At 47.1% G+C, this 14,574-nt stretch overlaps 1 protein-coding gene across 4 annotated transcripts in view; it reads right to left on the bottom strand.

The window, feature by feature from the left end:
* Ccdc69 (coiled-coil domain containing 69) overlaps nt 1-8,184 on the bottom strand; it is a 31,422-nt gene extending 23,238 nt beyond the window's left edge. The window contains exon 1 of one of the 4 annotated variants that reach the window (XM_076936819.1): nt 7,761-8,184. Coding sequence is in view for 1 of the 4 variants with exons in the window: in XM_034506943.2 (XP_034362834.1) it covers nt 7,761-7,808 (48 nt within the window). In the remaining 3 variants the exon portion in view is untranslated. The remainder of the gene's footprint in view (nt 1-7,760) is intronic. The other 3 variants (XM_076936818.1, XM_076936820.1, XM_034506943.2) reach the window with 3 other exon arrangements.
* Nucleotides 8,185-14,574: the final 6,390 nt, after the last annotated feature.

Genomic DNA, 14,574 nt, shown 5'->3' with positions numbered 1-14,574 from the left:
GAGCAGGTTTGCCTCAAACTCACAGATACCTACCTGCTTGTGCTGGGTATAAAGTGCTGGAAATAAAGGTGTATGCCACCACGTCTGACATTATTTCTGGTTTTTTTTAATGTATTATATTTTTAAGTGTGTGTGTGTGTGTGTGTGTGTGTGTGTGTGTGTGTGTGTGTATGCCCATGGGTACCAGAAGAGGATACAGGATCTCCTGGGTCTAACTAGAGTTACAGGCAGTTGAGAGCTTGGAACTGGACTCCTCTGGCAGAGCCATACATGCTTTCAATCACAGAGCCATCTCTCCAGTCCCTTTATTTTGATTTTTAATGGTCAAACCATGGGTCATTTTTTTTCCTGAGACAGGAGTTCTCTGTATAGCCCTGGCTGTCCAGGAACTCACTCTGTAGACCAGGCTGGCCTCAAACTCAGAAATCTGCCTGCCTCTGTCTCCCAAGTGCTGGGATTAAAGGCGTGCACCACCAGTGCCTAGCATCATGTTTTATGAGTACACTGGCTTATAAAGGCTTGAGTAAGGCTGGGACATGGCTCAATGGCAGAGATTGTACACGGTTCCAGGTTCAACCATTTCTTAAGTGACTTTTCTTGTTGTTGTAACTCAAATAACATGACAAGAAGCAACATAATGTAGGGACGAGAGAGTTCCAGAGCCACAGCCCGTTTGGGCAAGGAAGGTATCCTGGCAGGAGCCTGGGGTAAATGCTTCCATTGCTTCTGAAGTTAGGAAGTAGACATTGGACCACAGGAAACCCAAGAGCTTCTGGGTTTGATTTGCTGTAGGTGGGGATAAAGTGAGGTCATCTCATCCACCATCACCATCAGTCTTGTCCTGTGTTTGCTTCGAGCAGGGAGGGGGCTGGAGGTTTGACATACTTGGATGCTCAAGCATCACGGAAGAGGCATCTCTGGAGTGTGTGTGTGTGTGTGTGTGGGGTACTTGCTTATCTGGAATCCTTCACATCATCCTGCCTCCCAGCAGCCCAGGTCAGAACAAAATACAGTAAAATGGCTAGGGCAGTGGTTCTCAACCTTCCTAATGCTGTAACTCTTCCCTACAGTTCATAACAGAGCAACCTCCCCAAACCATAAAATTGTTTTTGTTGCTACTTTATAACTGTAATTTTGCTACTGTTAGGAATTGTAATGTAAATATCTGTGTTTTTTGACAGTCTTAGGCGACTCCTGTAAAATCATTGTTTCCAACATCCAGAGGGGTTGAGACCCACAGGTTGAGAACCTCTACCCTAAGGAGGAAAAAAATGCAAGCATGACTGCCACCTCTTATCAGAGTGCTCCCTGGTCTCTGCATGATTGGAGAAGTCCTTTTATTAAGAACAAGGAGAAGATTATAGGATGCCCAGGGCAGGACATTTACAACTGGAAAATGTAGAAGCCAGCATAAAGGACAGGTATGGTACTTGAATGGGGCTGATGTCACACATCTAAAAGAAGTAGAGCTGGGGGTGTCATCCAAGGCAGGAGGACCGCATGTTCTAGACCAACCTGGACTCCATAGTGAGACTCTGTGCCAAACTCTCGTAGAATGTAACAGTGGTCAAGGCACTCACTGCACAGTGGAGGAGCCCAAGGACCCAGGGAAGAGTTGAGGAGTTGGCCACATCCCAGGTCCTAAGAGGTGCTCCATGCATCCATGAAGATAGCTCACAGTGCTGAGGATGGGATCTTGAGGATGGAAAGCTAAATCCTTGTGAGGTATCAGTCTGAACAGTGGTCACTCAGCTGTACAGCATGTGATCCTACACTTCTAAGGCAAGATTTGCTTAGGTTTTTTTTTTTCTTTTCTTTTTTTTTCTATTTTTGTTCTTTCTTTGTTTTTTTTTTTTTTTTTTTTAGACAGTGTCTTGTGTAAACCAGGCTAGCCACCAACTTGCTATATAGTAAGGATGACATTGAATTCTTGATCTTCTTGTCCCCTCCAATTCCCCAGTGCTATGACCATTGCCATATGCTACCACGCTTGGTACACAATTCAATTCAGCAATTATAATTTTGAGACTCCCCCAACAGCTTCTTTCCAGTCAGATTGCAGATTTCTTTTCATCATATGATCTGTGAACACACATGTCAGGTGTAGTCTCTACCACCCAACGGTGCACAAGCTGGGCTCCGACAGCTCCCCTGTGAGTTAACTTGAACGTTCGGCATTTTAGGCTGTAGTGACAGAATCTCCGAGCGACAGGAAGCATAGGCTCAAGAGTAACACCCACTGACAGAGGCAAATGTGGGTGCATTTACATGAGGCTGGGGCGTGTTAGTCTCTTAGGGAAAGATTCTAGCTTCCTGTAAGTTCAACCACAAATTTAAGAAGCTAAATTAAGAACATGCATGAACTCAGAAGGTATGAGGCCAAAGGTTGTGTCTCAAAGGCAAATGGTTCTTAGGGATTTTTTTTTTTTTTTCCAGAGTCAGGCTGTTATACAGTATAGCCCAGACTGCCCTCAAAATCACTATATAGCTGAAGATAACTTTGAACTGTTTTTGTATGTTTGTTTATTTTTTTCAAGATAGGGTTTCTCTGTGTAGCCCTGGAGGTTCTAGAACTCATTCTGGTAGTCGAGGCTGGTCTCGAACTCAGAGATTTACCTGCCTCTGCCCCCATGTGTCACCACATTCATTTCTATGCAGTCCTGGGGATGGAACCCAGGGACCTGTGGGCTCTAAGTAAGCACTCTCTCAGATGAGTTGCAGCCCCAGGTCCTAATTCCCACAAGTTTTCTAGTGCATTCTAGGTGGAAAAGTTTAACTGTACAACACAGCAATGTGGCTGAACCTCACGAGTCTGTCTTTGGGATTACTCTGTATGTGGAAGCTTGCATGGATCCATCCAGAATGATTTATGAAGCACTCTTTTCTGAAACTAATGAAAAACATTAGCTCAGAGGTCATGGGAGGGCCAGTGCTACTGTGGTGGCTGGAACAGAGGCCATGTGCATGCTGGTGTGATGTGTCCATGCTGGCTGGGGCAGAAGGTGCAGTGACAGCTGCTGCACGAACCGGCAGGCAGCTCTTCTCACGCTCCCTGACTAGCATGGCTTTGGCAACCCCAGGGAAAAAGGTCAAATGTGTCGAGAACACCCACCCTGCATGTCACAATCCCTACCCACCTTCAAGTCCCAGCCAAGAGATCACTGTTTACTCGGCTCTTTCTGATCTAGGGACAAAGTCACTGTGCCCCAGGTTAGGAGGAAAACACAGAAGTTCATAACTAGCAAAGGTGGAGGGCTACAAAGAACCAATGTGCACAGGGCGAACTGGCTAAACAAGAAAAACAATGGCCAGGACCTTAGACAGCCATTAAAAAAAAAAAAAAAAAAAGTTTCCACAGACTGTTTCACGTGGGAAAATGCCCCTGGTAGAGCACCCGAAGATAGCCATACACAATACAGTCTCGGATTTAGGGCCGCAGAGATAGCTAAGTGGTTGAGAGCACTCCCTGGCTTTCTAGAGAACTGGAGTTCAGGTCCCAGTATTCATGTTGGACAGCTCACAATCTTCTGTAACTGCAGCTCCTGGAGACCTGATAGACATGTGTGCAGAGAGCCAGGATTAAAGGCATGTGCCGTCACCGCCCAGCTTAAGTGTGTTTTAAAGACAAAACAAAACTATCTTATTAATCCTTTGAGAATTTCACCCACTGTATGTTGCAGAGGCTATTTCTTACCGGTGAGCTTAGAAGCGATTTCCAAGTTTCTTCCTACCTTTCTAAATTTTTAAAGTTGGCATAAAAGTGCAATGATCAGATTTCCAAATCGGACTTGTACATCTGGGGCCTGTAGCACTTCTAGTAGTCTTACTCAGATGGCATCTGGCCTCTGCTTGAACCCCTCTAGTAGTGAGGAACTCACTACCCTCCTTTATTTGTATATTTTTCAACTACTTCCACACAAGACAAAGAAATCTAGCTCCCTGTTAGCTTCTCCCAGTGACCAAGATCAAGATCCTACATCCTAGCTCAACAGAGAACAGATTTTAACTCTTTGATATCAGGTTCCAAGGCCAGATCTGTGCTGTCTATCTCTGCACCCGCCCACCTAAGGGAGCATTCATCTTGGTTGTCCTCACAAACTCCTTTGCTTCTTTTGGGGAACCATAGGCAGTGAGACCCTTAAATCGCAACTTTAGTTCTATGTCTTGCTAGGCAATGGTGGTGCACGCAGGTGGATCTCTGAATTTGAGGCCAGCCTGGTCTATGGAGTAAGTTCCAGGATAACCAGGGCTATACAAAGAAACATTGTTTTTGTTGTTGTTATCGTTTGTTTGTTTGTTTGTTTTTTAAAATCTGTCTCATTCAAGTGCACATCACCTGCCAGTCAGGTCTGTAGTAGACTTAGTCTTTCATCAACTTTGTAGGATGAACCTAGACAACACAGCAGCCAGTACTGTGCCTGTCTGACTCTGAGCCAGGGAAGCTAAGTCTCTGGCCAGGTCACTCAGGAACTCTGTGAGCTTAAAAAAAAGACTATAGAAACTCTGAACCCACTGGGGTGGGAACACGCGTTTTCCAAGTTCTTTAAAATTGCATTTTATGCATTTATTACTTAAAACATTTTTATTATGTGTATTTGAGATGGCTCAGTGGGTAAAGGTACCTTTTGACAAGACTGACCACCTGAGTTTGATCTCGAGGAAGGAGAGAGCCAATTCCTGAAAGTTGGTTCCTGGTCTTCACACATGAAGAGCACATGTGTACACACACAGACACATAGACAGACAGATAGATACACAAAATACATAAAAAAAAAATGTACGTACATAAGCCATGAAATAAAGTAGCCAATATTGGGGGAGGGGGAGGGTGGGTGAAGTTTTTTTGTTATTGCTGTTGTTTGTTTTTTGAGACAGTCTCACTGTGTAGCCCTGGCTAGCCTGAAACTTTCTATGTAGACCAAGCTGGCCTTAAACTCACTGTAGCAATGACCCTGAACTTCTGACCCCTCTCCCCCACCCCTTCTAAACTCTGGAATTAGAGGCATGTCCAGTTTATGTGGTGCTGGGGATTGAAGCCAGGTCTCTCTCTACTGAGCTACATTCCCAGCCCCTATTCCCAGGATATCAGTATGTTCTGTCCTGAGATAGCAGTGACTTAGCCCCAGGCTAGGCCTTTTGGTAAGGTCTAGAGTGCCTGGTTACCCAAGGCACAAAGCACAGAGGTCATCAGATCCTTAGACCTGTGCAATGGAGACACTAGGGGGATCGTCGACATTGAGATACTGTCCCAAGCCTGAGGAGTTCTTATGAAGGCTCAGCTGTCTTCACTGCTGCTGGTCACCCCACTCTGCACAAGCCTCACATCCTGGCCTTTCTGTAGCCTTTAAGCCCTTGGCTTTTATTGTGGAGAACTCCTGCCAAACTTCCCCACCCAAGAAGCCTTCCTGTCAGTCCAGAGAGGCTCTCCTGCTGCATGCGAGGCTAAACCTTGGCCTGGCTCCCAGTTGGCCCTCATTGCATTCCTAGGCACCTGCTCCATGCTCTGCACAAGGCAACAGGGGGTCAGGGTGGGAAGTGGAAGACTAGATGTTAATGGAAGGAAGAAAACCAGTCATTCATATGTGTGGGTGTATATACATACATATATATGTGTGTATATATGTATATATACGTATATATATGTATATATGTATGTGTATACACCCATATATATATATGTATATATACATATATACACACATATATAAAAAATAATACACACACACACATATATAGTACTGGCTGTCCTGGTATTTGATATGTAGACCAGGCTGTTCTCAAACTCACAAAGACCCACCTACCTTGGCCTTCTGAGTTCTGGGATTAAAGTTGTGTGCTACCATATCCAGCAAGTCTTCTATACTTTTTTAATTAAGAAAAGCATTAAACATTTTTATATGTATAGGTGTTTTGCTTACATGTGTGTGTGTGTGTGCCACATGCATGCTGGTTGCACAGAGGCCAGGTGTTGGATCTCATGGAACTGAAATTTCAGATGGTTTTGAGCTGTCATGTGGTATTGGGACTTGAACCTGGGTCCTCAGGGAGAAATGCCAACACTCTCAACCACTAAGCCATGTCTCCAGGCCCCCAGCCTTCTCTGAGTAGTTATCCTATCATCCAGCTCTCATTGATCCTCTCTGTAATGTAGAAACAGCTCAATATGGTTCTCAGGGCCTTCCTGATACAGAACGGGAAGTGAAAATACTTAGGGAGTGTCATTATTGTGGTCTGACTCTTGTAACCCCTGAACCTCTATTTTAGAGTCCCATCTCCCAGGGGTATTGGCAGACTGTGTAGATATATTGGGTGCTCACGATTTGACAACTGCATTGGAAATTAAGTAAAAAGCACCAACAGGAGGGTTAGGAACAGGTGGAAACTTAGCCAAAAAGCAGCCCACTGCCCTCCTAACAGGCACCATGAGGGTAAGAACCCAACAAAGCCACACAGGTCCAAGGCAGACATACCAGGCTGTTTGAGGCAGCAAAGGTGAAAGGCTTTGCAGCTATCAAGAAGCCCCTAGAAGCCAGGTATGGTAGCCCATGCCTATAATTTCAACATTGGTGGTGGGGGGGTAATTAAGATTGAAAGTTTGGGGCCAACCTAGGCAAACGAAAACATCCAGCCTGCTGTGATGGGGCATGCTAGTAACCCCAGCACTGTTGAGAGGCAGGTGGATTAGTAGTGCAAGGCCAGTTTTGGCTACACATAAAGTTTGAAGACAGCCTGGGCTACACAAGACTCTGTCTCAAAAAGTGGGGGAGGAAAATAAAACAATGAAAAATTATTGCAAGTGCAGGGGGAGGGTTCAGAGAGAAGATACACTCACACACTGACAAAGTCAGGGGCAGATAAACAGCTAACAGGAAGGCTGTGGAGCTGAAGTTCATTGCAAAATTAATCATTTCACAGTGGGGACTGATCAAATTCACGGGCTGTCCATCACCACCAGGGGTGGAGAGACTGGCAGACAGGAAAAACAACTAGGACTCTAGGGTCCCTGCTCCCTTCTCTGGGCCTCCTGTTGTCCTCAATGGACTCGGCCCTGGCCCTGGATCCAAGCTCTGACCTCCTGACGGTTCTCAGACCTCAGGGAGCAGAAACCTGAGTCAGTTTCTTGGGCACTAACCCAGCTTCAGGGCTCTAGAGGGAGAGACAGGAAGGGAGGAGAGAGCTGCAGGAGACTATAAATCGACTCCCTCTTCAGCCCCTCCCAGCTACCCTAAAGGCAGCCCACGCACAGCTCTGAGCCCGCAGGAAGCCTTAACCCGCTTCCTAGGCTCTAAAGGGTGTAGTGATCCCAGGCGAAACTCGTTAAGAGACCGGCTGTGTCTAGCAGCCCTTGGGCAGACCAGGGAGTTGAGGTTTCCAACAGGTCTCAGGTGATGCTGGCGCTGTCCGGCTGTGGACCTATCAGAGATTACCGGCCTTAGACCTTAGCTCAAGGCTCAGAGAGGTTAAGAGTTCCGTCCTTCACTACCCAGTGACAGCCGCACACTGAAGGCCACCTGCCACAAACACACCAGTCACCTCCCCGCGGGGACAGCAGGGTCAGCTGCAGTTTGTCTGGGACTGAGTGTGTTAACTCGCTGGCTGCTGGGTCAGCTCAACACGGGCGGGCACAGAGCACCCCCCAACCCCCGCACCCCGGTCTCCGTGCCAGCTCCCCCCCCTTCGACTGTTGTCCATCTGGCGTCCTCAGGCCCGTCCCTCTGGATGCCCCCCAAAGCAGACCTCCGTGTGCCGGCTCCCGGTACCTTCTCCGCGCGCTTGGTGCGGCTTTGCCGGCTGTGCCTGCAGCCCATCCTGCTTCGTGCGTCCCGCCAGCTGTGACTCTCAACCGCCCGGAGCTGCAGCCGCGCAGGCTGCGCGCCTTAAATGCCGGAAGAGCAGGGCCTGCGCGGGGCCCGGGGCCGAGCCGGGGCCGGGCCAGGGCAGGTGCCAGCGGCGCTCCTCACCAGAAGTACCTGAGGTCCGGGCAGGAGAGAGCCCGAGGAACCACAGATAGTTCTCAGGATCCTCTGATGAGAAAGGGCTGACGGGGAAAAAAAGAACGCAAACAATTAAACCAGGCGTTGTGGCACATGTCTGTAATGCCAGTTCTGGGGAGATTGAGGCAGGAGGATCACAAGTTTGAGAACAGTGTAAGGCATATAGGGGGTTTGAGGCCAGGCCGGGTGGGCTACATAATAACCTGTCACACAAAGCGAACGGGTTGGAGAAAGATGTTAGTGGTTAAGGGTGTTTTTCTGCTCTTCCAGGAACCGATGGTTCAACTCCAGACACCCACATCAGGTGACTCACAGATGCTTGTAACCCCAGCTTCAGAGCACCCTTCTTTTAACCTCTGAAGGCACTGAGAGTGAGTGTCTGTAACCCCAGCACTCAGGAGGCTGAGACTGGAGCATTACTATGAGTTTCAGGTCTAGGCTACAAAAACCTTATCTCAAAAACAAAACCAACCAACCAACCAACCAACCAGCCAGCCAGCCAACCAACTAACCAACCAAGCCATCGAAAGGCTCAGTAGGAAAGGCAGTCGCCTCTGAATCTGACCTGAGCTCCATCCCCAGGATCCACTCAGGGGAAAGAGTAAATGAACATGCATGCCACGGTACACACACTGCATTCCCCATACATACATAAATCTAAAATTTTTTTAAGCTGAAAAAGTCAGTCAATTTGTAGTTCCAGGACTTGGGAGGCTGAGGCAAAAAGACAGCCACAAGTTGGAGGTCAGTCTAGGCTACAAAGTAATACCTTGTCTCAAAAGAAAATTAATTAAAATTAATTGGCTCAACAGTAAAGGTGCTTGCTACTAAGCTGATGACCTAAGTTCAGTTCCCAGGAAGAGAACCAACTCCTGAAATTTGTCCTCTGATCTCCATATGTAGGCCGCGTGTGCACATGTTTCTCTCTCTCTCTCTCTCTCTCTCTCTCTCTCTCTCTCTCTCTCTCTCTCAATAAACAAATAAGTAAATGGAACAAAAGTATACTTCAAAGAGGGACAATGCTGGGAGCAAGGCCCAGAGACAAGGTCTAACGCTCCCCCAAACCTGGCTTTTGTAACACCTCTGCAAATAAATGACACCCACTTTCATTGTAAGGCTTCCACAAGGCTGGGCCAATAGCTTTCCCCAGCTCACAAGATCTGTGACATAGTCTTTTCTCCTCGGGACAGACACAGTAAGCTTGCCAGATGCAGCAGGAATAGGGACAATAGGGTCAGAATCTAGGACAAGAAACTCCTTTCTGTCTTCTCTGAGCTCTCACTGGGAGCTACACGTGGGAAGACGATAACAGCGCTGAAAGTCAACACTCCAGAGTACTGGACAGCACTGGTTAAAAAATCAGTGTCAGGGCCACAGACTCTTTGAAAGCTGTACTGATGAAAGAGACCCAGTACAATGAATAACACAAGACCTCTCAAGGCAACAGACCTCAGAAGAGCATAAAACAATATTGAACTGGGCATTTGTAGTCCAAACAGCAAGGAAATGAAGCAGGGGATTCACTGTGAGCTCCAGGCAAGCCTGGACTACATAATGAAACCCATGTCTTAGTCACTGCTTTATTGCTATGAAGAAACACTATGAGTAAGGCAACTCTTAAAAAAAGAAAGCATTTAACTGGGGGGGGGGGGGGCTTCTTACAGTTTCAGGAGCCTAGTCTATTATCATCATGGCAGGGAGCAGGCAAAGGCACTGGAGCAGTAGCTGAGAGCGCTACATCCTGATCTGCACGGGGGTGGGAGGGTGGGGGTTGGGGGGGGAGAGGCTTTTGGTTTCTCAAAACACACCCCTAGTGACACACCTCCTCCAACAAGGCCACACCTCCTAATCCTTCCCAAACAGTTCTACCAATTGAAACCAAACACTCTAACCTGTGAGCTTTTGGGGTCATTCTCATTCAAACCACCACAGAAATGCTTAGTAGGGCAGCCAAAGTGTAGGGGCAGGTGAGAAGGCTCAGTGGATTAAAGGGGTTCACAACTCAATTCAGTCCCCAGGACCCACATGATGAAAGGGGAGAAGTGACCTCCCCCGTAAGTTGTCCTCTGACCCACACATATATGCCATGGGACAGAACATTATAGGGACCGACCTACTTCACCATGCTTTTTTGGTTTTCTATTTATTTAAAAACATTTTTTAGATGCTTGTTTTATGTGTATGAGTGCTTTACCTGCATATGTGTATATGGTGCACTGCTTGCATGCCTGGTACCTTGGAAGGTCAGAAGAAGACATCAGACCCCCTGGAACTGGAGACAAGAACGATTGTGAGCTGCATATGGATGCTGAGAACTGAACCCAGGTCCTCTGCAAGAGCAAGTGCTCTTAGTTCCTGAGCCACCTCTCAAGCATCTTCCTTTCTTTCTATTAGAAAAGCATTACAGTTATCATCATAATACACATTATTGTAATAGTTATTATATTGACAAATGTAACACTTTTTTTAGTTTGTTTTGTTTTTCGAGACAGGGTTTCTCTGTGTAGTCCTGGCTGTCCTGGAACTCACTCTGTAGACCAGGCTGGCCTCGAACTCGGAAATCCACCTGCCTCTGCCTTCCAAGTGCTGGGATTAAAGGCGTGCGGCACCACCACCCGGCTCAAATGCAACACTTTTAATAAATATAATGATAGTTATTAGTGTGTGTGTGTGTGTGTGTGTGTGTGTGTGTGTGTGTGTGTGTGTAGGTCATGGTTCAACTTAAGGGAGCAAGTCAATTCTTTCCTCTGTCATATGGGTTTTGGAGATTGAACTCAGATCATCAGGCTTGGTGGCAAGCTCCATTACCCAGAGAGCCATCTCACTGGCCCAGTTTTGTTTTGTTTTGTTTTGTTTTTGAGACATGTGTTCCAGGCTGGCCTCAAAATTGCTATGTAGCCCAAAAGGACCTTGAACTTCTTCTTCTCCTTCTGCCTCTACCTCTTGAGTGCTGGGATGACTGATGGGAGCACATCATTACATTAGACTTCCAAGTCTTCTAGTTTTCAAAAGAAGCTGGGAGTTTTCCATGTATAGTGTAAATCAATGGTGTCTGTCTGTCTGTCTTTCACATACACACCTCCTTCTCTACCTCTATCCCCACCATTCAAGCTGAACAAAAGACTTGGAGGCAGTGTCACGGCATCTGGTTCAGGTGCCAGGTGATGGATCCAGGCCCGGAGAAACACTGCAGAAGCAGAGGGCATGACTAAGTCCATCTGGGAGCATGAAGGTTGGCCAGCTGTCCCAGCATGTAATGGCTGCACTGGCTTCTGCAGACTGAGTATTGTTTTTTTTCTCATCTGTATGGAAAAGAGCATTTATCAGTCAGTTGCTGTGAGGCAATTTTAGGGGTCTCTGTAGCTCGGTGTGGCCAGAGTAGCTGGGTGGAGGAGGTACGTGAGGCACTCAAGCAGACTTCCCAGTGGCCTTGGTGATCTAAGCAAGCTGTTTGACTTTATCTTGTAAGCAAGCGTAAGACAGGACAGAGGGGTATTCTGCAAGGTCACTGGGGAGGAGGGGACAGAAGGTGCTAGCTGTGAGTGGATCTACAGAGAGTTGGTGAGGGCACAGAAGGACTGCTTCCCCCAGGTTCACTCAGACCCTGTTCTGGCTGCTGCATTTCCAGAGCACGGCGCCAGGGCACTTCTCTCAGCTCTCTGGCCTGTGAGACGCGGCCAGGCAGGATGTTGTGGTTACCGGGGCCAATGGTTACAACACGTTTAGTTTAAAAAACCATCGCAATGTCTCTTAAATCAGGGCCCTTGACAGGATCCAAGGACAGTAGCAGGGACCAACCCTAAGGGGTGTGATTCTTAATGAAGTAATTTTACAGGTAGGGAGCCTTGGCATCTTGGGTAGCTGGGGGACTCCCAAGTTCAGGTATGAGTTGAAAGCTGGGCAGGGTTGCAAGAAGAGGAAGCCCAATCCTGCTTTTTGAAGGCACTTAGTGTGTGTGTCTGTTCACATGTGTGCCGATATGTTTCCATGGCAGACCTTGGCTGTTCTTCAAGTATTTTCCATCTTGCTTAATGAGACAGGGTCTCTTACTGGTCTAGAACTGGCCAAGGAGGCTGGGCCAGCTAAGATCCACCCATCTCCACCCCCTCAGTACTAGGATTATATTATAACCCACCTGTCTTCGTATGGGTTTTATTGCTGTGAAGAGAAACCATGACCAAGGCACCTTTTATAAAGATGAACATTTAATCGGCACCGGCTTACAGTTTCAGAGGTTCAGTCAATCATCATGACAAGAAGCATGGCAGCCTGCAGGCAGATACTACATTGGACCAGGCTTTCTCTGAGGGACATTTGATGACAATGAAGCATCTTCCAAGCTGTCTGGAAGATCTAGGAGCAGAGGGTAGTAGGAACCGGAATATGTCCCTTTCCCAGCTCCCCTACCCACTGAGATGTGTAAGCAAAGGTAACACAGGACAGCTTTGTTTCTAAAACCATGCAAGGGGCTGCCTGGGGAGGGCTCCCCAGAGAATGGATAATCAGAGCCATCTAATTGAGATTGAACAAGGCTTTTTGTTTGGTTCTTTTCAGGGGTAGATATTCTTCCTTAAATGAATCAGCAAAGTGTTGTGGGTTGTCCTGATGCTATTTGTATTCTGATGTTAATTCCGCTTCCTCAAGAGGGGTTTCCTCTCCACAAGGAGATGAGCAGTCAATCCAGTGATCTCAGGTGAATCTTCTCCCCATTTTAACTGGTCAATAAAAGCCCGTGATTGGGCAGTGGAGGGGAAAGGTGGGATGGGAGGTCTTTGAGAGTGAGAGCAGGTAGAGGGAAGAGGAGGGCAAGAAGGGAGGAGAGAAGACAGAAGAAGAGGAGGAGGGAGCCATGATGGAGCTTATAATAACTGGATTGTGTGTTGTTTATACAGGCTTATTGGGGTTGGAATTCCAGTAACAGCACTGGGCTTCCAGAGAACTGCATTCTTAGGGCTACGGAGACGCTCAGTGGAGAAAGCTCTTGCCACGCATGCATGAGAACCAGAGTTTAGACTCCCCAACACTCATGCTGTTCTAGTTTGCTCTTTATTGCTGTAAGAAAAACCATGACCAAAAGCATCCTGGGGAGGAAAGGGTTTGTTTGGCTTACATTTCCAGGTAACAATCATAAAGGGAAGTCAGGTCAGGAGCCTAGGGGCAGGAACTGAAACAGGTCATGGAGGAAACTGCTCACATGGCTTGTTAGTTTGCTTTATTATACAACCCGGGTCTACCTGCATCAGGCTGTGCCTTCCCACATCAGTCAGTAACCAAAAATATGTCCCCACCAACTTGCCTACTAGCCGATCTGATGGAGGCGGTTTTCCATTGAGGTTCCCCTTTCCCAGAGGACTTTAATTTCTGTTAATTTGACAAAAACGAACCAGCACACATGTCAAAGCCCGATGAGCACTGCAGCTGACTGAAATTTCAGTGTTTAGAGGGTGGAGACAAGGAATCCTCAGAGTAAGCTGGCTAGCCAGACTAGCTGAATCGGTTTGCTCTGGGTTCAAGTGACAAACCCTGCTTCAGTATGTAAGGTGGAGAGTGATCAAGGAAGATGCCTGATGTGTACCTTTGACCTCTACATGCATATGCACTGACATGCACACGTGGGAGAACATGCATCCACACTATACATGCACAAACTTGTGATTGCATACGCACACACACACACAGACACACACACGTACTAGAAATCTGCTGTAAAGCAGAGACGAGTTAATAGCACTTTATTGTACGCTAAATTGATATGATCATGAATGTCCTTCCTGTAAAACCAAACCAAGCCCTCCAAAACTAAGCAGAGAAAACCAAAGGAATGGACAAAAAGCCCCTGGAGGTCGTGGCATTGACTGTTACCTTGATGTGGTGATTTAAGTGTGGGCTTATATGCATATGTTAGCTGTATGCAGCTTTTAGTGTACCACTTATGCCTCCATAAAACTGTTTTTCTGCTGATGGCGTACGCCTTTAATCCTAGTGCTTGGGAGGCAGAGGCAGGCGGAGCTCTGTGAGTTTTCAGCTAGAGAGCAAGCTCCAGGACAGCCAGGGATACACAGAGAAATCCTGTCTTGAAAAAAGAGTTTTTAATCTCATTTTGTTTTTAATTTTAAGGTTTATTTAACTATTTTATGTATATGGGTATTTTGCCTACATGCATGTCTGTGCACCGTGTGCAAGCCTGGTGCCCTTGGAGGCCAGAAGAAGGAGTCAGAGGCATTGTGAGACACCACGTGAGTGCTGGGAATCAAACTCTCGGACCTCTGGAAGAGCAGCCAGTGCTACTAACCATAGAGTCACCTCTCCAGCCCTCATATCTTCATGTTAGACAGTGATGGGGATGGAATTCATCATGGCAAGCAAGGCACAGTGGATTACATGGTGGCTATGATCCTCACACGGGGACTGACTTGGAAACACTGAAAGCTCCTCCAGCAAGTGGAGCCTCAAGGCTGTCACCAGGCTAGCCAATTCCTCTAGACCACACATCCTGAATGATCTACAACATCCCAAAACAAGACCACCAGCTGGGGAACAAGGGTTCAAGCATTTGATCCAGTGGGGACATTTCATATTC

Source organism: Arvicanthis niloticus, chromosome 6 (assembly GCF_011762505.2).
Source record: "Arvicanthis niloticus isolate mArvNil1 chromosome 6, mArvNil1.pat.X, whole genome shotgun sequence".
Classification (NCBI taxonomy): domain Eukaryota; kingdom Metazoa; phylum Chordata; class Mammalia; order Rodentia; family Muridae; genus Arvicanthis; species Arvicanthis niloticus.
Note: the sequence above shows the minus strand (reverse complement) of the source record. Positions and strands in the feature narration are given on the sequence as shown.